Here is a 23,280-nt window from a genome sequence, read left to right on the forward strand (position 1 = left end):
GGGTGACCCATTGGGACACCCTTTGAGAGAAGGGTAGTGCAGTCTGATCTGACCAGAATAAACATTAAACTTTCCTGAATGCTATTGGTATCGCTTTGCTTTGGAAACTGAAGTAGAAAACCTCAATTTGTTAAAGAAGAACAAAACGTAGCAAAGTACGTATAGCTGCTCCTCATTTAATGAAGAACACTTTTGATGGCATCATTTCTGGTTTACCTGCCACCCTTGTGGCTGTCGTTGTCATTCTGGAGACATGCGGCCCTTTCGTCCCCTGTCTCTTCATCTCTTCTGCTGTTTGTTGTTTGTCTCTGATCCTGGAGACGTGCATGCCTCTCCTTCTTTGTCTCTTCTTCTCTCATCTTTTTTTGTCCTGACTCTTTGATCCTGGAGTTTTGCGGCCCTGGCCTCATCTGATTCTTGTTCTCTCCCTCTCCTTGCCGCTTCCCGATGATGTTTGGCGTCATCTCTTGACCATAATGTCCCCCTTCCCTTTCCACGCAGCATAATTAGGCTGACCATTTTTTTTTTTACCCTAATGCTGAATAGAAGATACAAAGCAGTAACACCAAAGGATACTGATTTCTCTTGATGACGTGGTTGGCACTCTCCTAAATGGACGTGATATAGTCACCGCTGTCTTTTGACTGCAACAAAGGGTTTTTATGGGTGTCTCGAAGTACGTCATTACAATAAGATTTAATTATCTCTTATTGATGGGTGGCAGTTAGATCTGTCCCAATCCTGCACATGCTGATGGTGATTAGCAAAATGTAACTCCTTGAAATAGAGCTGCCCTGCCCTTTTGCTCCGGTAGGTGTGTACAGTCTGATGTGATCAGAATGAACATTAAACTTTCCTGAATGCTATTGGTACCGCTTTGCTTTGGAAACTGAAGTAGAAAACCTCAGTTTATTAAAGAAGAACGATGCATAGCAAAGCAAATATAGCTGTTCTTCATTTAATGAAGGACTCTTTTGATGGCATCATTTCTGGTTTATCTGCCACCCTTGTGCCTCTCGTTGTCATTCTGGAGACGTGCAGCCCTTTCATCTCCCGTCTCTTCATCTCTTCTGCTGTTTGTTGTTTGTCTCTGATCCTGGAGACATGCATGCCTCTCCTCCTCTGTCTCTTCTTCCCTCATCTTTTTTTATCCTGACTCTTTGATCTTGGAACTGTGCGGCCCTGGCCTCATCTGATTCTTGTCCTCTCCCTCTCCTTGCCGCTTCCCAACGACGTTTGGCGTCATCTCTTGACCATAATGTCCCCCTTCCCTTTCCACGCGGCAGAATTAGGCTGACCATTTTTTTTTTAACCCTAATGCTGGATAGAAGATACGAAGCAGTAATACCCAAGGATGCTGATTATTCTTGATGATGTGGTTGGTGCTCTCCTAAATGGACGTGATATAGTCACCGCTGTCCTTTGACTGCAGCAAATGGTTTTATGGGTGTCTCAAAGTATGTAATTACAATAAGATTTAATTATCTTTTATTGATGGGTGGCAGTTAGATCTGTTCCAGTCCTGCACATGCTGATGGTGGTGGTTAGCAGAATGTAACCCCTCAAAATAGAGCTGCCCTGCCCTTTTGCTCCGGTAGGTGTCGCTGCTGAGGCTGGCCGTACGCATGCGTCGGGCTGTCGCATGTCGGTTTCCATGATGGCCGATTGGTCTCTGGTTAGAAGGGAGCCTGTTTATTTTGGGAATGAGCAATTTTATACGAATATATAACCCTGAACTTTGCCTGCATTCTGTAAGTTAGCGCATTTTAATCCGATTTAGCCAAAAAAAAGTGCCACTGTAATGCACCATTTGCACTAATTGGAGGTCACAAACAGACAGACAGACAGAGCATGAGAGTTTTAGTAGTATGTAGATTTAATAATCTGTTACCGAAATGGGTGCGTTTTCGAAATCACAAGTATCGAGGTTGGAATAAATTGGTGTTGATATAGCAACAAGGGAACACGTACAGAATCAATTAAAAGGAAGGTTAATGATGGAGTGGAAATTGGGTTACCGAATTTAACATGAGAGAAAGTGGCAAAAAGTAAAATGGCTGTTCATTGCTAATCTTGGCTTTTTGAGATGAAACTTGGATTTCTTGCATCTGCAGTTCTTGATATTCATTAGCTTTTCTGTGGGCAATTCAGAATTGGTTTATTATCACCGGCATGTGTCCTGAAATTTGTTAACTTAGCAGCGGTATTTCAATGCGATACACGATAATATAGAAAGAAAATAAATAAGTAAATCAATTACAGTAAGTATATATGTATATTAAATAGATTAAAAATAGCACAAAAACAGAAGTAATAAAGTGAGGGGATGTTCATGGGTTCAATGTCCATTTAGGAACCGTATGGCAGAGGGGAAGATGCTGTTTCTGAATCATGGAGTGTGTGTCTTCATGCTTCTGTACCTCCATCCTGATAATAATGTGAAGAGAACGTGCCCCGGATGATGGAAGTCCTTAATAATGGATGTCGCCTTCCTTGGGCACCGCTCATTGAAGATGTCTTGAGCACTACGGAGACTAGTACCCAAGATGGAGCTGACTAATTTTATGACCTTCTGTAGCTTCTTTCAGTCCTGCCCCCGCACCAGACAGTGATGCAGCCTGTTGGAATATTCTCTAATGTATATCTATAGAGGTTTTTGAGTGTTTTAGTTGACATACCAAACTTCTTCAAACTCTTAATGAAATTATAGTTGCTGTCTTGCCTCTTTTATAGCTGCATTGATGTGTTATGACCAGGTTAGGTCCGCAGGTCTTGACATCAAGGAACTTGAAATTGCTCACTCTCTCCACTTCTGATCCCTCTGAGGATTGGATCATGTCCCCTTGTTTTACCATTCCAGAAGTCTAGTCAGCTCTTTCATCTTACTGATGTTGAATGCAAGGTTGTTGCTATGACACCCCTCAACTTGGTGACATATCTCACTCCTGTATGCCCTCATCTCCATCTGAGATATTACCAACAACGTTTGTATCATCAGCAAATGTATAGATGGTATTTGAGCTATACTTAGCCACACAGGCACTGGTATAGAGAGAGTAAAGCAGTGGTCTAAGCACACACCCCTGAGTTGCTCATCAGTGCGGAGGCAATATTATCACCAATCTGCATAGATTATGGTCTTCTGGTTAGGAAGTTGGAGATCCAGTTGCAGAGGGAGCTACGGAGGCCCAGGTTCTGTAACTTGTTAATCAGGATTGTGGGAATGATGGTGTTAAACACTGAGCTAGAGTCAATGACAGGGTCCTGACAGAGCTGGTGCCAGTGATCTAAGGCTGTGTGATTGCGTCTGCTGAGGACTTATTGTGGCGATAGGCAAATTCCTGTGGAATTACCAAGTTCGTCATATAATTGTGAAGAAGGTGGAGCATGAATCAATCCACAGCATCCAGAGACTCTCGTCTCTTGAGTGGCACAGTGACACAATTGGAAGAGCTCAATGCCAGAGGCCTGATCCATTTTGATTGTGTGGAATTGGCACATTCTCCCTGTGACCACATGGCTTTCCTCCCGCATTACTAAGATGTGGGCTAATAGATTAACTGGCCACAATAAATTGCCACTGTGGTGTAGGTGATTGCAGAATCAGGAAGGAGTTGATAAGAAAGGGGGGAGAATAAAATATGAGATTAATTCCAAATTGGTGTAAGCAGGGTTGTTGATGATCAGTGAAGACTTGGTGGGATGAAGAAACCATTTCTGATCTGTATCTCTAACTCTAACTCTAAAATTTTTGGCGTATCTGTTAATTTCTGGACCTGGCTAGTTGATTTGCATATCAATAATTGTGTTGTTGCATCCTTAACTTTGAACAGGATCAGAACTATGAGAGTAAGAATTATTATGAAACGTAGACACGAGGAAATCTGCAGATGCTGGAAATTCAAGCAACACACACAAAAAATGCTGGTGAACGCAGCAGGCCAGGCAGCATCTATAGGAAGAGATACAGTCGACGTTTCGGGCCGAGACCCTTCGTCAGAACTAACTGAAAGAAGAGCTCGTAAGAGATTTGAAAGTGGGAGGGGGAAGGGGAGATCCAAAATGATAGGAGAAGACAGGAGGGGGAGGGATGGAGCCAAGAGCTGGAGAAGGGAGAGGATCATGGTACAGGAAGCCTGGGGAGAAAGAGAAGGGGGGGGACAGAGGGAGAAAAAAGAGAGAAAAAAGGGGGAAAAATAAGGGGTACCCCATCCCTTATTTATTTATTTTTTATTTTTCCCCCTTTTTTCTCTCTTTTTTTCTCCCTCTGTCCCTCTCACTATAACTCCTTGCCTGCTCTCCACCCTCCGGGCTCCCCTCCCCCCTTCTCTCTCTCCCCAGGCTTCCCGTCCCATGGTCCTCTCCCTTCTCCAGCTCTTGGCTCCATCCCTCTCCACCGCACCCCCCCATGCCGTCTCCTATCATTTTGGATCTCCCCTCCCCCTCCCACTTTCAAATCTCTTACTAGCTCTTCTTTCAGTTAGTCCTGATGAAGGATCCTGGCCCGAAACAACGACTGTACCTCTTCCTAGAGATGCTGCCTGGCCTGCTGCATTCACCAGCATTTTTTGTGTGTGTAATCATGAAGTGTGTTGTTTTCTGGCAGCAGTACACTGCTATACTTAAAGTTACTACGAGTTATATCAAGAAATGTACACCGTATATATTGCAAAAATTGAGCAAAATAATGTGGCTGTGTTAATAGACCATTCAGAAATCAGATGGTGGAAGGGGAAGTAGCCGTTACTAAAATATTCAGTGTGTGTCTTCAGGCTCCTGTAGCACTTCCCTGAATGCAGTAATAAGCTTAACTATAGTTATGGACATCATAGTGTTTCTGCCTTTTATATCCAAGTAGAGGTACTGGTGAATGAAAGGTTAATATATTTACTTGAAATTTCTTTCGGGTATTTTAGTAGGCTTCTTATGTTTAAATCGGCTAATACCATCGCAGATGAAGCTTAAAACAACTGGAAAGGCATTGTATGCTAGCTGCCACATGCTTTGCATTTTATGCAGACTATTTGTTACAATGGGTAGAAAACAATGCAAACACTTTGTATAGAATTATGAGGAATCTGCAGGATAGAAACAGATCATTTGATCTAACCACTTGGGAGCTCTCCCCCTCTTTCTCCCCCCCCCCCAAATAAAACACCTTCATCTCTGCCTTTCATTTCTTAGCCTTTGGAATGTGCAGATTTAAGGAAACATTTTGCCAATCTGAAAATAAATCCCCTATCATGTGATTGGTTCGGTAGTTAATCACTTTTATAATAATGGAATACAGCTGACTAGAATGAAGCAGGAACTAAATCATCAGAATCAGCTTTATTAACACTGACGTATGTCATGACATTTTTGTTTTGTGGCAGCAGTACAGTGAAAAACAGTAAAAATAACTGAAATAGGGCAAAAGAGAAATGGGTGGTAAACAAGAGATTCTGTAGATGCTGGAAATCCAGAGTAACACACACACACACACACACACACAAAATACTGGAGTAACTCAGCAGGCCAAGCAGCATCAATGGAAGGGTATCAAGTCAACATTTCAGGCTGAAAGCCTCCTTCAGGATCTTGTAGTGAGATGGTGTTCGTGGACTATTCTTAAATCAAATGGGGGAGGGAAAGAAGCTGTTCCTAACACATTGAATTTGCATCTTCAGGCTTCTGTACCACTCACTGACTTCTAGTTTTTAGGAACCCGGAACATGACAAAGCTGCAATGCGGGTTTACTCAATGTTGCAGTGTAGAAAAAGCAGCAGCTAGTTTGTATATGGCAAACTCTGAAAAATCATATTATCTAATTCATTTCCAGTTTCAGAGTTACTTTTTCAGTTATTTTTGTTATTTAAAGATGCAGTGTGGAACAGGCACTTCTGGCTCTTCGAGCTGTGCCACCCAGCAATCCCCTGACAAACCTCAATTTAACCTTATCCTAATCACGGGGGCAATTTACAATAAACAATTAATCCTACTAACTGGTACATCTTTGGAAATCCACGCATTCCACAGAGCGGCATACAGAGTCAAGTCAAATTTATTGTCATTTTGACCATAAGCTGCTGGAACAGTACACAGTAAAAACGAAACAATGATCCTACAGGATCCTGGTGCTACATGAAACAACACAAAACTACACTAGACTATGTGAGACAGCACAAGGCTACTCTAGAGTATGTAAAACAATATAAAAACTGCACAGGACTACATAAAGTGCACAAAACAGTGCAGGGCAGTACAATAATTAATAAACAAGACAATAGGCACAGTAGAGGACAAGTGACAATACAATAATAAATGATGTAGATGTCAGTCTAGACTCTGAGTATTGAGGAGTCTGATGGCTTGGGGGAAGAAACTGTTACACAGTCTGGTAGTGAGAGCCCGAATGCTTCGGACCCTTTTGCCAGAAGGCAGGAGGGAGAAGAGTTTGTATGAAGGGTGTGTGGGGTCCTTCATAATGCTGTTTGATTTACGGATGCAGCGTGTGGTGTAAATGTCTGTAATGGTGGGAAGAGAGACCCTGATGATCTTCTCAGCTGACCTCACTATCCGCTGCAGGGTCTTGTGATCCGAGATGGTACAATTTCTGAACCAGGCCGTGATGCAGCTGCTCAGGATGGTCTCAATACAACCTCTGTAGAATGTGATGAGGATGGGGGGTGGGAGATGGACTTTTCTCAGCCTTCGCAGAAAGTAGAGACGCTGCTGGGCTTTCTTGGCTATGGAGCTGGTGTTGAGGGACCAGGTGAGATTCTCTGCCAGGTGAACACCAAGAAATTTGGTGCTCTTAACGATCTGTATGGAGGAGTCGTCGATGTTCAGTGGAGAGTGGTCGCTCCGTGTCCTCCTTAAGTCAACAATCATCTCTTTTGTTCACATTCAGAGACAGGTTGTTGGCTCTGCACCAGTCCGTTAGCTGCTGCACCTCCTCCCTATATGCTGACTCATCGTTCTTGCTGATGAGACCCACCACGGCCGTGTCGTCGGCGAACTTGATGATGTGGTTCGAGCTGTGTGTTGCAGCACAGTCGTGGGTCAGCAGAGTGAACAGCAGAGGACTGAGCACACAGCCCTGGGGGCCCCTGTGCTCAGTGTGATGGTGTTGGAGATGCTGCTTCCAATCCGAACTGACTGAGGTCTCCCAGTCAGGAAGTCTAGGATCCAGTTGCAGAGGGAGGTGTTCGGGCCCAGTAGGCTCAGCTTTCCAATCAGTTTCTGAAGAATGATTGTGTTGATGCTGAACTGGAGTCTATGAACAGCATTCGAACGTATGTGTCTTTTTTGTCCAGGTGGGTTAGGGCCGGGTGGAGGGTGATGGCGATGGCGTCGTCTGTTGAACAGTTGGGACAATACGCGAACTGCAGGGGGTCCAGTGAGAGGGGCAGCAGGGTCTTGATGTGCCTCATGACGAGCCTCTCGAAACACTTCATGATGATGGATGTGAGTGCGACAGGATGGTAGTCGTTGAGGCAGGACACTGAAGACTTCTTCAGCACGGGGACGATGGTGGTGGTCTTGAAGCATGTTGGAACAATGACGCTGCTCAGGGAGATGTTGAAGATGTCAGTGAGAATCTCTGCTAGCTGGTCTGCACATTCTCTGAGCACTCTGCCAGGAGTATTGTCTGGTCCAGCAGCCTTCCGTGGGTTGACCCTGCACAGGGTTCTCCTCACATCGGCCACGGTAAGACACAGCACCTGGTCATTGGGAGGAGGGGTGGTCTTCCTCGCTGCCACGTCATTTTCCGCCTTGAAATGAATGTAGAAGTCCTTACAGATGATGTTGAAATTGAACTCCAACTCCCCGAGCTGTAGTAACATCACGCCAAATGTTACTCTACAGTGGGGCCATGTTATGGATAGTGGGTCAACAGGAAGGACTCTCGAGCTCTCGAGGAAGGACTCCTCTATTCTCAACTGTTTCAACATCCCGACTGTCCTTTTTTAAAAATAAATAAATATATAAATAAATAACACATCATCTAAGCTCTGTGTCCAAGTCGCAAAGGTTTTACTCACCTGTCACATTCTGCTTTTTGACTTGAACTACAACCGGAAGAGGAAGTTCTCTGTATTGAGCTGCACTTTCACAATCTCTGGAAATCATTGCAACGTGGCTGTTGCTGAAACTTTGATACATTTGAGATACTGATACACTCGGAGGAGATTCTGAGCCTGAAATACAGTGAAGCCTTAATGGTTACTGGGTTGCATTGTGGGTCTCATTATCCACTGAAACTTCAGCAGGTATGGATGCAATGCCTATTAAGGTGCAATGTAAAAGGTGTTTGGGTAGTTTCGTACATGATGTATGCCCTTATAGCTACCCAGTGACTAAATTTTTGCATCGGGGTATTGATTATGCATGAATGGAAGTTCTTTAGTAACAGTAAGTTGTAAATTTTCCAAGTCTATTTCTATAGCATTGCATTTCCCACATCTTTCAGAATCATTTTAGTGAATGGATGAGCTACATCTGATAACGCTCTTTGTCTTTCAAGTTTTAAAACATTATTTAATACCCAATTCCAGTGCTGAAATCTGTTTGTGTGGCTAATTGTAAATTTTGACTTGTAGTCCTGAGAATCTTTGGACTACTGTCTGGATGTTGAGTATGGCAATCCACTCACTATTCCTGCTGGAATGTGAAACTTCAGCAAATTATATTCTTGTATTGTGCACTATTTCCTTGCTTTCTTCAACCAGCCCCTGAGTCATCCAAAATAACTTTTCACTGGATGACCTCTGTCTATGGTAGACAAACCATTGATGTAATGGGGTAGTTATTCTGCCAGGAGTTGTGCAACACTTTACAATTTGCAGTTCACAGTTGTGCATGTTGTCTGAAAGAGGAAAACAAGTGACAAGATTTTTCCTGAATTGCTGTCCCAGCAGTCATTGTTTGTTTGTTGCTGTGTGCATCACTGTTCATGTCTGTTTGTGACTCTAATTTGGAATAAGAGATGTGATATAGTATATTAAGTAATATTTTCCTTTGAATTAACTAAATTTACAAACAATAGAGCGCTCATTCTAAGAATGCTTCGAACCCAACGTATAGCTTCACTCTGAGTTGAATGCTGGTGAACCAAACAACCTTTGCTTGACATTTCCAACATTCTACAAGTGACTTCTCATTTCAGCACTTTGAGAACCTCCATTAAATATGGAAAGATAAGAGATGGGGAAAGTGATACAGTGGCTACTTTTGATTTGTCACAAAGAAACTAAGATTATCTGTCTGGATTCAAAAGCCATTCACTGTATCTTGGTTCATGAGACAATAAACCAATTATAAACTTGTAAAATTAAAAATTGATAAGTTGGTTTATTATATATGATGGGAGAGTGGAAAATTTTTGTTTTGCATGCCATTCAAATGGATAATTTCATAACAAAAGTGCATTGAGATACTACAAAGGAAAATAATATAGTTATACAGAAAGTGCAGACAGATAATATGGTACAAGGCCATAAGAGTCCATCTTATCATACCAGAAGATTATTCAATAGTCTTGTAACAGTGGGATAGAAGCTGTCCTTGAGTCTGGTGGTACGTGCTTTGGTATTTTCTACCCTGTGAGAGGAGGTAGAAGAGAGAATATCCAGAGTGGGTAGGGGTTTTTGATATGCTGCTTTAGACCATAAGAATAGGAGCAGAATTAGGCCATTTGGCCCATCAAGTCTCTTCCGCTATTCAATCATGGCTGATCCTTTTTTCCCCCGGCCTTTTGATGTCATGTCCAATCAAGAACCTATCAAGCTCTGCCTTAAATACATCCAGTGACCTGGCCTCCATAGCTGCCTGTGGTATCAAATTCCACAAATTCACCACCGTTTGGCTAAAGAAATTTCTCCGTATCTGTTTTAAATGGATACCCCTTTATCCTGAGGCTGTGCCCTCTCGTCCTAGACTCTCCCACGATGGGAAACGTCCTTTCCAAATCTACTCTCTCTAGGCCTTTCAACATTTGAAAGGTTTCAATGAGATCACCCCCTGTCCTTTCAAATTCCAGTGAGTACAGACCCAGAACTATCGAAGGTTCCTTGTAAGGTGACCCTTTCATTTCCAGAATCATCTATGTGAACTTTCTCTGGACTCTCTCCAATGCCAGCACATCTTTTCTTGGATAAGGAGCCCAAAACTGTTTATAATACTCAAAGTGAGGTCTCACCAGTGCCTTATAAAGCCTCAGCATCACATCCCTGCTCTTGTATTCTAGACCTCTTGAAATGAATGCTAACATTGCATTTGCCTTCCTCACCACCAACTCAACCTGCAAGTTAAGCTTTATGATGTTCTGCACAACGACTCCCAAGTCCCTTTGCATCTCAGATTTTTGGATTTACTCCCCATTTACAAAATAGTATGCACATTTATTTCTACTACCAAAGTGCATGACAATGCATTTTCCAACATTGTATTAATTTGTCACTTTCTTGTCCATTATCCTAATCTGTCTGAGTTATAAGGAAGGATTGCACACATTACTCTAAATTAGATCCACTGAGGTTGGGTGGGACTACAAACCTGGGTTAAGGATGAAAGGTGAAATGTTTAAGGGGAACACGAGGGGAAACTTTACTCAGAGGGTTGTGACAGTGTGGAACGAGCTGCCAGTGCAAGGTATTCAATTTCAACATTTAAGAGAAGTTTGTATAGGTACATGGATGGGAGGAGTATGAAAGGCTATGGTCCTGGTGCAGGTCAATGGGACCAGGCAGCTTAAAAGGCTCGGCGTGGACTAGATGGGCCGATGGGCTGTATTCATCTCTGACTCCATAGCTGCCACAGAATGGTGCCTGCTGCGATTTATGTTTGAAAGTTGCCAGGAGTCCTGCTGACTAATCATTACCAATCACAAGATGGGGGCACAGTTTCTTTGTGATCTTCAGTTTTGTTGGGAGTGTTGATATGGAAATTACCTCCTTGAAAGAAGCTACAGAAATTTTTTTTTTAAGTGCTAATTTCGTAGGATATTTTAACTATTTTTGACAGAATTTGAATTTCTGTACAGTACTTAAGAGCTGGGTAACATCTGTATATTTTAAAGAGGAGGAAATTGCAGGAAAATGTATTGCTTTAATGTGCCATAATGTTCGCCTGTGTATTGCCAAAAATGGACACATCTGCTTGTGAAGCAATTTGGAGTCTGTTGAGTGAAAGGGCAGTATTTAAAAATAAGAGTTTGATCTCCTTCCCCCACATGGACTTCACTGAATCTTATTTTCTTTTTCTTTTAAAGGTGTTCAATAAGAAACCTGAGGCAGTGTATCAGAATGTTGCACAGCTGAAGCAGGAGTTAGCGGAGGAACAATCGGTTCCCAACACTGGCTTAACCAATCAGCAGGAAGAATGGGAAACGCATACTGACCAAGCGAGTGGGCAACCTTTCTACTACAACCCGGTGACTGGAGAGACCACTTGGGATTGTCCGTTCAATACCTTGGAGAGCAGGGAGCAGCAAGCCTCATCGTCTCTCAATTCTAGTATAAGCATTCCCTTGGCAGGATGGGAAACACACTTTGATGAAGTTAGTGGTCAGCCCTATTACTATAATCCAGCAACTAGGGAGACCACTTGGGAACGACCTGAACAACAAGAGCCAGACACAATGGACCGCGAAGATATTCTTCGAGACCAGAGGGTATGTTCCTGTGGCTGGTGGGAGGGGAAACTCACTGATTTGTATCTAGAAATGAAAAATTGGGACTTGGTTTCAAAGGTTAGCAGCACTTCACCTCTGTTCAGTGAATGAAATCCTGTGAAGTGCAATATCCTTCATACTCAAACTCTTGTAATCAAACATTGGAAGTATTCATAAGCACAAGAAAGTCTGCAGAAGCTGGAAATCCAGACCAACACACACAAAATGCTGTAGGAGCTTAGCAGGGCAGGCAGCATCTATAGAAATGAATAAAGAGTTGACGTTTCAGTCCGAAACCATTCTTCAGGTCTGGAAAGGATGGGGGGATGGGAAGGAGGCTAGCTAGAAGGTGATAGGTGAAGCCATATAGGGGAGAAAGGTAAAGGGCTGGAGAGGAAGGAACCTGATAGAAGAGAGTGGACAATAGGAGAAAGGAAAGGAGGAGGGGTACCGGGGGAGATGATAGGCAGGTGAGGAGATGAGAGGCCAGAGTAGTAGAGGAGAGAAGGAGGGAATTTTTTCCACTGGAAGTATTCATCAGGTCAGGCAGCACCTGTGAGGAAAGAAACAGAATTAATATTTCAGGTCAAGCATGCCTCAGAACCTGCTAATGTTTCAGTTTGCCACTATTTCTCTCTCCTTTGATGCTCCCTAACCTGTTGAAAGTTTCCAGCAATTTCTATTTTAACTTTGAATTTATAGAATCTAGAGATTTTGTTTATATATGACCAAACCCAAACCTTGGTGGACAAGCTCCAGGAATCTATCATTTTCATTTTGATCCAATCATTCATCCAATGCTCCTTTAAGATTCCTTTCCTCCCCCGCCGCCACCCCCACGCCCCACCTCCGCAGACAGGTTAGCAACAGATTTCCCTCTGATCCTTGCCTTTCACCGCACCAATCTCTACATTCAATATTTCATCCTGATGAAGGGTCTTGGCCTGAAAGATTGACTGTTTATTTGTCTTCATAAATGCTGCCTGACCTGAGTTCCTCCATTATTGTGTGTGTGGCTCAAGATTTCCAGCATCTGCAGAACCTTCTGTGTTTATGATCCTTTGCTTGCTCCACCAGGTCCTGAGTGATTCCTGCAGGGAATACCATCTTGTGACTTCCTAGTCTGTTCATCCCTCATCCCCTTACCTTGGGACTTCCACTTGCAACTGTAGGAGTATAATTACCGGCCCTTGCACCACCTCCCTCAATACCTTCCAGAGATGTAAGCAGCCTTTCTAAATGAATCAGAGGTTCACCTGCCCTCTTCCACCTTTTCTCCATTCAATGATTACGATGTGGTCTCCTCTACGTAAGAGAAACCAAGTGTACTGTAGGTGAATATCCTGCAGAGCACCTGAGCTCTATCCATGAAGGCCACCTTGAGCTCAAAGTTGCATGCTATTTTATCTGCCCTTCCCACTCCCATTCTGATCTGCCTGTTGTTAGCCTTCCCAATTGTTACAGAGAGGCCAAACAACAAATTAGAAGAAAAAACATCTCGTGTTCCACTTGCCAAGCTTAAGCCCAATGGTACGGACATTGAAGTTTCCAGTCTTGATTCACAGGTATATACTTTTATCCCTCTGTGCCTGTGTCTCTCTTTGGCGTGACTCTGTCTCTCGGTCAGTCATAGAATCAAATAGCGATACGGTATGAAAGCAGCCCCTTCAACCCAACGCCTCCATGCTGACAAAGATGCCTATCTAAGCAGATTATATTTGCCTGTGTTTTAGCCCATGTCAAAGTTCAAAGTACATTTATTAACAAAATACATATATCACCATATACAACCCTGAGATTTATTTTCTTGTGGGTATACTCGATAAATCCATAGAATAATAACCATAACAGAATCAATAAAAGACTGCACCAATTTAGGCACTCCACGAGTATGCAAAAGACAACAAACTGTACAAATACAAAAAGAAAACAATAATAATAAATAAGCAATAAATATCAAGAATGTGAGATGAAGAGTCCTTGAAGTGAAGTTGAGTGAAAGAGCATAATGGCTGAGGGGTAATAACTGTTCCTGAACCTGGTGCTGTGGGTCCTGAGGTTCCTGTACCACCTTCCTGATGGCAGCAGCGAGAAGAGAGCGTGGCCTGTGTGGTGGGGTTCCTGATGATGGAAGCTGCTTCCCTGTGGCAATGTTTTGTGTAGATGTGTTCAATGGTGGGGAGGGCTTTGCCCACGATGGACTGGACCATATCCACTACACACTACATTTTGTAGGAATTCCCATTCAAGGGCATTAGTGTTTCCATACCAGGCCATGATGTAGCCAGTCAATACACTACACATCTATAGAAGTTTGTCAAAGTTTTAATACTATGCCGATCTGCAAACTCCTAAGGAAGTAAAGGTATTGCTGTGCTTTCTTATGTGCTGGGGCCAGGACAGGTCCTTCAAAATGATAACACTAAGGAATTAAGGTGCTGGCCCTCTCCACATCTGATCTGATGGGGACTGGCTCACGGACCTCTGCTTTCATTCTCCTGAAGTCAATAATTAGCTCCTTGGTCTTGTTGACCTTGAGTGAGAGATTGCTGTGGCAGCACTCAGCCAGATTTTCAATGCTGATTCCTAACCACCTTTGATTCAGCCAGTGACAGGGGTATTGTCAGAAACTTGAATATGGCATTGGAGCTGTGCTTAGCCCCACAGTCATAAGTGTAAAGTGAGTAGAGCGGGGTCTAAGCACACGGCTTTGTGGTGCACCTGTGCTGATGGAGACAGTGAAGGAGATGTTGTTGCCAATCCGAACTGACTGGGGTCTACAATATCCCTCTAAACCAGGGATTCCCAACCTGGGCTCCATGGTTCCCTCCGTTAACGGTTGAGGTGCATAGTGTATAAAAAAAAAAGTTTGAGAACCCCTGCTGTAAACCTTTCCTGTCCATGTACATGTCGAAATGTTTTTTAGTTATTGTTATTGTACCTGTGTCAAGTCTCTTCTCAACTTGTTCCACATGAATGCAGGCTTGTGTGGAGCATACTTTCTTCAAATAGTGTTACGTACCCCGTAACTGGGTTGCCAAACCAGCAGAAATGGATCACTCAGTTGGAGTCTGGAGTACTAGAACTAAGAAAGTTTTATTAAAGAAACAAGCAACACATTAATCGAAAGGATAATAAATGCAACAGTTCAGCGATGATAAACGCACATGTGCACAGAATTAAGATAACAGCATCAATCAAGCTCTATCGTTGTCTAGGGGTAAATGACCAATTTCAAAATGACTCAAAGTTCAGTCCAGTTTAGTAGTTCAGTTCGCAGTAATCGTTGCCATGGCGGTGGACAATGTGGGGGAAGAGAGACAGAGAGAACAACTCATCATTCAGCACAGCTTCACTCACAGACCAGCGGGATGGCTCACAACCAGCTTTTGGGCAGGTCCTTGGTGATGTCACCTGAGGTCACCGACTGTGACCCCTCCTCCAGATGCGGTCGATCCTCTGCAGTGAACCCGGCACCCAGGCAAGGGCGGACACACACCGGGTTCCCGCTGATCGTACCTTTCCACCCTTGTCGTTGTCTGGGACTTCTCACCCACTCGTGAGAAGCGCACCGCTTCCAGGGTCTCGTTACCTCGGGTGGCGTGTGTGTCTGTCTTAGCGAACCTGTCCCTTTTTATCCCCCTGCTGGGGTATCGCCTGTCCATCACTTCAAACAGTTCAGGGTTCAAAGGGGGGAGCCGCTCCAGACAGCTCTTCCTCCCACATCCCTTCATTACACATCTCCAGACGCTGCTCCATTGTTCCTTATCTCTCCTTCCCCTGAGGGCAGGTGGCAGACCAACTGCTGATGCCACTGATGCTAGCCCAGGCCAGCAAACATCTTAATTTTATGTGTATTCTCGTAACACTTCCCCCCTTTAAGGATTTTTACCGGGAGGTAAAAATTACAAACATGACTACATTATCTGATACATACACAATATACATCTTTAACAGTTATTTAGCTAATACAGAGAATTTGAAGCTGTCAACACCTTGACAGACAGTCATCACATTTTCTGTTCCTTTTACACGTGTTATTAATAATCCCTTAGACCAGGCTCCAACTCAGCAAACTTCATAGTGGCCAAAAACACTGATGAATTGCGACCAATGTAACCTCTCATTTGGTTTTGTCCCGGACCACAACAACAAGGGTCGTCCCATTCCGACTCAATTTTCCCTCGCAAGGGCTTAGTAGGAGGGGGACGGGTATTGACCGCAGAGTTATTGCAAAACTTCCTGCAGTACCCCACCATCTCCAAAAGCCTTCTGAGGGCCCTCTTGTCTGTCGGGGTTGGGAGGTCAGCGATAGCCTGCACTGTAGCTTGCATCACTGCCAGCTGCCCCTGTGTCACCACAATTCCCAGGTAAGTGACATTCGTGTGGCCGAATTCATTTTTTCCAAGATTCACTATCAAGCTGGCTTCAGACAGCCGTGTTAAATTGCCAATACACACCTCTGTGTTCATCAGCCCTTTAGTCACTGAATTACTCAAAAAATATGGGTGTTGTTTACTTGGCCGCCCTATTGTAACCGACATAACCCAACGTCCCAGTTCTTTGCATTTCCTCGGGACAATCAAACACATGGGTGCGAGTCGTTTAATTACTCCTTCGGGGATTAAGGGAGAGACCTTATCAGTAGACCTGGCCAAAACAATAGCCTTCTCCCATCTGACCGATCCCATCCTAATCTTTTCAAAATGGTTTTTTTCCTCTTATCAAGGGGCCCCTAGCATCATTGATTTCCACGCTAACACCGACTAGGTTTGTTAGCATATCAAAAGCCGGTGACCGTCTCAGTTCGCGTCGGTCATGATCAATAACATTTTTCCCCCTGGGCAGCCGGTAAATCTCTTTCATGATTCCACCAACTGTTTCCTCCAGCACCGCAAAATGTCCACCGGGGGGTACCTCGTGGGCCATGTTAAAAACCTCATCCCCATAACTCTTTTGCACCACCCCCCACTCCTCATCTGCGGATGCTGTACTTGATTTCCCTTTCTTCCTTAGCACTTCCTCATCCGCACAATAGCTTGTCAAGGCTGTGTCAGAGAGAGCGGTCTCGGCAAAAACCATCAGCCCCTCGTCTCGCTCCTGCGTCTGCACAAATTCTTTCCTGGCTACTGCTACGTCCGTCCCAGCTCCCTCACTACCTCTTATCTCACTACACCCTGTCTCATACAAGGTTGGCAGAAATGTTTCAGCCAAATTCACCATCGCGGGCGGGGCCTCCATGCTGGCAGGCTGACCCGTCAATCTCACGACTGGGAACACGATCCCTCCGGCGATGTCATTACCGAGCAAGACTTCCACGTCTTTCATCGGTAATTCGGACCTCACCCCAATCGTGACTAGTCCAGAGACCAGGTTGCTCTGTAAATGTATCTGGTGCAAAGGGACTGACTCTGTCCCTTCCCCAACACCTTTGACCTCTACCTCCCCAATCTGGGTCTCTGAGCTAAACTCTAATACACTCTTCAGTATTAGTGACTGACACGCTCCCGTGTCTCTCCAGATCCGCACTGGAACTGGTTTTAACCTCTCCTTCACTGACACCAGTCCGGCCGAGATAAACCTCTCGCGCCCTTCCTGGACTTTTTCAGACCTGCCCTTCCCTAGCGGTTCGCTTAACAGCTCAATACAGCCATTCAAAATTTCCGCTTTTCCTTTCCCCGTCTCCTTCCTTGGGGCAAAGCACCTGGACGCAAAGTGTCCGACTTTCCCACAATTATAACAGACGACCCCAGGAGACTTCCTACCAGGCTGCTCCCGGTCTACCTTATCCTTTTCACTAGTCCCCGGCTTACTTTCTGACTTTTCCGGCGGACTCTCCCCGCCGTCCTGACTACCCTTCTGGTAGCCTTTACTCGGGGCAACCTTCATTTTATGCGTCAACGCATACTCATCCGCTAACTTAGCAGTTGCGGCTAACGTGGCTGCCTCTTTCTCATCGAGGTAGGGTCTCATACCCTCAGGGACACAACCTTTAAACTGCTCAATCAGAATCAGCTGCAGCAGTCTGTCATAATCCCCCTCTACCCCTTTCGAGGCGCACCAACGCTCACAATATGTTTGCATCTCGCGAGCAAACTCCAAATACGTGCACCGCTTCCTCGCATTCCGGAACCTCTGCCGGTATGCCTCCGGGACCAACTCATAAATCTTGAGGATGGCCTCTTTCACCACCTCATACCTCTGGGCATCTTCCGCGGATAAAGCGGAGTAAGCTTGTTGGGCTTTCCCTTTCAGTACACTCTGAAGTAAGACAACCCACTTATCCCTCGGCCATTCCTGACTTATGGCCACTTTTTCGAAATGGAGAAAGTACCGATCCACATCGGTATCGTCAAATGGGGGAACCAGCCTAACCTCCTGGGTCGCCCGGAACCCTCCACCTTGGTTCGGCACGAGCCCCTGCTCGGCCCTTATCTTTAACTTCTCCAGCTCAAATTCCCTTTCCCTCTGTTTCTCCTCTCTCTCCAACTGTCTGTCCCTCTCTCTCTCTTCTCTCTCCAACTGTCTTTCTCTCTCTTGCCTTTCTACCTCTTTCTCTCTCTCCCGCCTTTCTAACTCTCTCTCTTTCTCCTGCCTTTCTAACTCTCTCTCTTTCTCCTGCCTTTCTAACTGCCGTACCCGGAACTCGTGCTCGAGTCTCAGTTTTTCAAGCTGTACCTGTACCGCGTCTCCAGCAGGTTTTTCAATAGACACCTCCCCCAGCTCACCTTGGGGAAACACACCTTTAGATACATAGTGCTCTACAATAGCTCTGTGTATCTCCTCTCTCCTCATTGTCGACTTCACCTTAGCAAGATTCACCCGTTTTGCCACAGCTATCAATTCCGATTTCCTGGCATCCTCTAATGCCTCCAAGGTCGGCGCCTTTATAAATTCCTCAACCTCCATTTCTGCTGTTTGTCTTTTCTTTCTTTCGGGAATTTTAACCCAATCAATTTACTCCGTCCCAAATTTAGCGTTCAAAATCGCGGACGAGAACCCCACTTATGTTACGTACCCCGTAACTGGGTTGCCAAACCAGCAGAAATGGATCACTCAGTTGGAGTCTGGAGTACTAGAACTAAGAAAGTTTTATTAAAGAAACAAGCAACACATTAATCGAAAGGATAATAAATGCAACAGTTCAGCGATGATAAACGCACATGTGCACAGAATTAAGATAACAGCATCAATCAAGCTCTATCGTTGTCTAGGGGTAAATGACCAATTTCAAAATGACTCAAAGTTCAGTCCAGTTTAGTAGTTCAGTTCGCAGTAATCGTTGCCATGGCGGTGGACAATGTGGGGGAAGAGAGACAGAGAGAACAACTCATCATTCAGCACAGCTTCACTCACAGACCAGCGGGATGGCTCACAACCAGCTTTTGGGCAGGTCCTTGGTGATGTCACCTGAGGTCACCGACTGTGACCCCTCCTCCAGATGCGGTCGATCCTCTGCAGTGAACCCGGCACCCAGGCAAGGGCGGACACACACCGGGTTCCCGCTGATCGTACCTTTCCACCCTTGTCGTTGTCTGGGACTTCTCACCCACTCGTGAGAAGCGCACCGCTTCCAGGGTCTCGTTACCTCGGGTGGCGTGTGTGTCTGTCTTAGCGAACCTGTCCCTTTTTATCCCCCTGCTGGGGTATCGCCTGTCCATCACTTCAAACAGTTCAGGGCTCAAAGGGGGGAGCCGCTCCAGACAGCTCTTCCTCCCACATCCCTTCATTACACATCTCCAGACGCTGCTCCATTGTTCCTTATCTCTCCTTCCCCTGAGGGCAGGTGGTAGACCAACTGCTGATGCCACTGATGCTAGCCCAGGCCAGCAAACATCTTAATTTTATGTGTATTCTCGTAACAATAGTTAGAATTAAGATAGAGGAGGATAGGTCATTTTTTTTTTAATGAAGGAAGGAAAGGAAACCCTGATTGAGGAAAGAAAAAATATTCAGGAAAATAATTAAAATAAAACTTTGTACATCTGTTTAACCTCATCTGCTATCAACAGGATGCAGCAATGTTACTTGCCAAGATATTTTCAGCTATATCTCAAAGGTCGGGATTAGCAGTTGGCTGTATGCACCACTATGAATTATTTGCTTATTCTCTTGCGCCATACATGTTCCTGACTTGGAATTTATCTGCTGTTTATTGCTCAAAAATGATCATCTTATTTGCTGTTATATGCTGTTTGTATCACTGCATTGGTATTCTTGCACTGCTCTCAGTGCTGTGGGAGCCTCTTCACCACATAGACTACAGTGGTTTAAAAGGTGATTTGTCCACATTTCTTCACTGAGATAGGTAATGAGTGCTGGCCTCGCTGGTGACTCCTATATCTGATACCTTCTTCTTTTAAAAAAAAACGGTGACTTACCGTGCTTTAGAAACAGGAGAGCAAGAGTATGCCCAGGTACGGGTTTGAGGTTCTGATGACTGATTGTCAGAAAGCCACATACTGAATGACTGCATCATTGGTAATCATGCAAAAGGGGTAATTCCACTTAGACAAGCACAACCAATGTGAGAACGAATGCAAGCAGGTTGTTCTTTGTGTCTGTATTTGCCACATTAAGCACAGATATGGGCCACTCTGAAATGTGATCTGATCTATCATCCCAAATACAAGTGCATCACAAAAATGATGTACAAATACAGAATTCTGGGCAATACTTTTTCTAAAGAGTACTGGCTCTGGGCCTATGTTTGCTGGAATTTAGAAGAATGAGGTGGGATTTCATTGAAATCTATTGAATGTTGAATGGCCTAGATAGAGTGGATGTGGAAAGGATGTTTCCTATAATGGGGGAGTCTAGGACCAAAGGGTACAACCTCAGAATGCAAAGACGTCCATTGAGAATGGAGATGAGGAGGAATTTCTTTAGCCAAAGAGTGGTGAATCTGTGGAGGCCAAGTCATTGGGTATATTTAAGGCAGAGGTTGATAGATTCTTGATTAGTCAGGGCATGAAGGATATGTGGAGAAGGCTGGAAACTGGGCTGAGAGGGGAAAATGGATCAGTCATAATGAAATGGTGGAGCAGGCTCGATAGGCCAAATCGCCTAATTCTGCTCCTACATCTTGTGACTTAAAACCATTTAATTACAAATATCTATTAATAGTTTTAACCGATTGCTTTTGGCAGATGAAAAAGAAAGTCTATTCACGCCTTGTCAGCATCTTCTTCCCACAAATTCCAAAAGTTTGAATTTCATCTGCCCCAAGGCAATGTAGAATTGAAAATTAATGAAAACCAAAAATAAAATCTGCAGATGCCAGAAAGCTGAGATAAATCAGTAGGTCAGGTAGTCGCAGTGGAAAGAAAAACAGATGATGTTTCGGGTTGAAATGAGCCCGTCAAATCTGGGAAACAGAGAAAACTAATTAGGCTTTAAATAAGCAACACATACAATATGCTGGAGGAACTCAGCAGGCCAGGCAGCATCTATGGAAACGAGTAACCGGTTGATGTTTCAGGCCAAGATCCTTTTTTAGGATCCTTCATAGTTTTCATTTTTAGGTAATGTCACTTACATCATGCCCCAGTCAAAAAATTGCAATGAATATATTATAAAATTTCTTACTCCTCCTTTGTGCTTGAACCACAGATGACAGACAAAAACTGGATTTTCAGAAACCCCATTAGTGTCATACTAGACAAGTTCATACAGTAGCAATGCTTCATTAGCTCTTCTTAGCTATTGCAATGTTCCAACTTACTCTATGATTTGCAGTTATATAAATGTAAGGTATTCAGAGTAATGTTTAACAGCTCTGATTCACCCATGATCAAATAGCCAAGTGAGGCTTGCTCTGTGAATGGTATTCAGGTAGGAAATGCTGTGTCACCAGGTTATTTAATATAGAGGGCAGTGGGTATCTGCAAGAATATTCCAGCAAAGAGGGGCTGCTTTCTGGAGAGAGGAGCATAAATGGTGCTGTTCTCTGAACATTTATAGATCAATATAAACATGGCGCTGTAAGCATATAGCCCACATTTCTTGCAATATTCACTCCATGTAACACATTTGATCAACTATTCCTGTAACTGTCAAACCCATCACTAATCAACTGTGAATTCTTCCCTGTTTTGGGTTTGGCTCATTCCTTGTTGTGCTCATTTCAGCCTCCCACTCCAGAACAAGATTACCCCGAATTGATTGAGGAGAGTCCTCCTGGATACCGAGGTCATCAGCGGCAGCCATCAAACTGGTCACAGGAGGACTACAGTGAGCCACAGTCACCAGTGGACATGCCTGTATACCAGTCGATTGACCCAAAACCACCTCCAGGCTGGTCCCTTGAGTTGGATCAAGAAGGGCAGATGCTTTATACAAGTGAAGTTACCCAAGAAAAAGTAAGGAACACGTCTTTGTGTAGTGATAGTATGATGCATAATGTATGAAATTTATAATTTTGTGTTCTGAAGCCAAAACCCTTTATATTTTTAAGTATATCTCTTAGAAATGACAAAATACAACTGCATTATTTTCTCCTGTCTGGTTACTGCTGTGTTGGTTTAATTTTGAGAATTAAAGCCATTATCTGATGTGAATAATCATAAACTATATATAATTTGTTTATTGCACATATTAGTTCCAAAGTCTTGTTGATCTAAGTTTTGGTGAGATTGCCTAGTCTATTGTTGAAGAATTTCTATGTTCAGGTAGCCCAGATAATTTTATATAAATCTTTTGTAGTGGAGTGTGTGGGAAATTTTTGCAAAATAAGTTCTAAATATGGAGTTTGAAATATAAATCATGCAAATTCATGGTCCCAAAGGCAGTGCTGGTGATTTTTATCTATATTGTACATTGGTCCTTCTCTTTGTGGGAGACTAATGAAGGACAAGGAAGGAATGCCATTTTAAATGTTAGTAAAGATCAAATTCCATTTCATTGTTGACAAACGCTAGAAATATTACTTGCACTGATGAATGGACACCTGCATGCTTGTGAAGGTTAGCTTGTTTTGTGCATGACTAGCATAAGAATTTAAGAAAGTGGGGCAGGAATAGGTTGCTGTACCAGCAGATAGCTTATGGTTGATCCCATCTTGACTTCAGCTCTCCTTTCTCAACGTTTCCCAGCACAGTCGACTCCCTTGGGTGCAAAATTGGTCCATCTTGCTATTCAATTACTTCAGTTTTCTGTAAGAGTATTCCAAATATTTACAACACCCCTGAGAGAACACCTTTCTCCTCATGCCCATATTAAATAGGTCCCCTTTATTCTGAAGCAGTTTCCTTGTTCTAGAATACCCCTCCCCTCCCCACCCCCTTGCAGGAAATATACTGTCAATATTTTCCTTGCCAAGACACCTCTGTATTTTATGTATTTTAATAATGCCTGCTGCCTGCTTCAAAAGACTTCAGTAGGTCTGGGCAGTCTACTCAACTTTTCTTCTCAGGCCAGATATCAACCACTTGAACCACCTATGAACAGCCTCTTAAAGCTAATATAGCTTGTCATAGATGAACAGAGCCAAACTGTTTTAAGGAGCACTGTAGGCGTAGGTTAGTGTTGGGAAATTGAGGAGTATTGGGAAGTTGCCCTATAGTGCCAGCTTTTCCTACTTTTCTCCAACTTCCACTCGACATTCCATTTGCCTTTCTAATTA

General features: G+C 43.9%; 1 protein-coding gene across 7 annotated transcripts in view; it reads left to right on the plus strand.

Annotated features, from left to right (window-relative positions):
- Window positions 1–23,280, plus strand: part of LOC134340352 (rho GTPase-activating protein 27-like) — a 280,428-nt gene that overhangs the window by 202,693 nt on the left and 54,455 nt on the right. For all 7 annotated transcript variants that reach the window (XM_063037495.1, XM_063037492.1, XM_063037496.1 and 4 more), the window contains 2 exons: window positions 11,256–11,657; window positions 21,788–22,018. In XM_063037495.1, the coding sequence (XP_062893565.1) occupies window positions 11,256–11,657; window positions 21,788–22,018 (633 nt within the window). The remainder of the gene's footprint in view (window positions 1–11,255; window positions 11,658–21,787; window positions 22,019–23,280) is intronic.

This window comes from Mobula hypostoma, chromosome X1 (genome assembly GCF_963921235.1).
Source record: "Mobula hypostoma chromosome X1, sMobHyp1.1, whole genome shotgun sequence".
In the NCBI taxonomy this organism is placed as follows: domain Eukaryota; kingdom Metazoa; phylum Chordata; class Chondrichthyes; order Myliobatiformes; family Myliobatidae; genus Mobula; species Mobula hypostoma.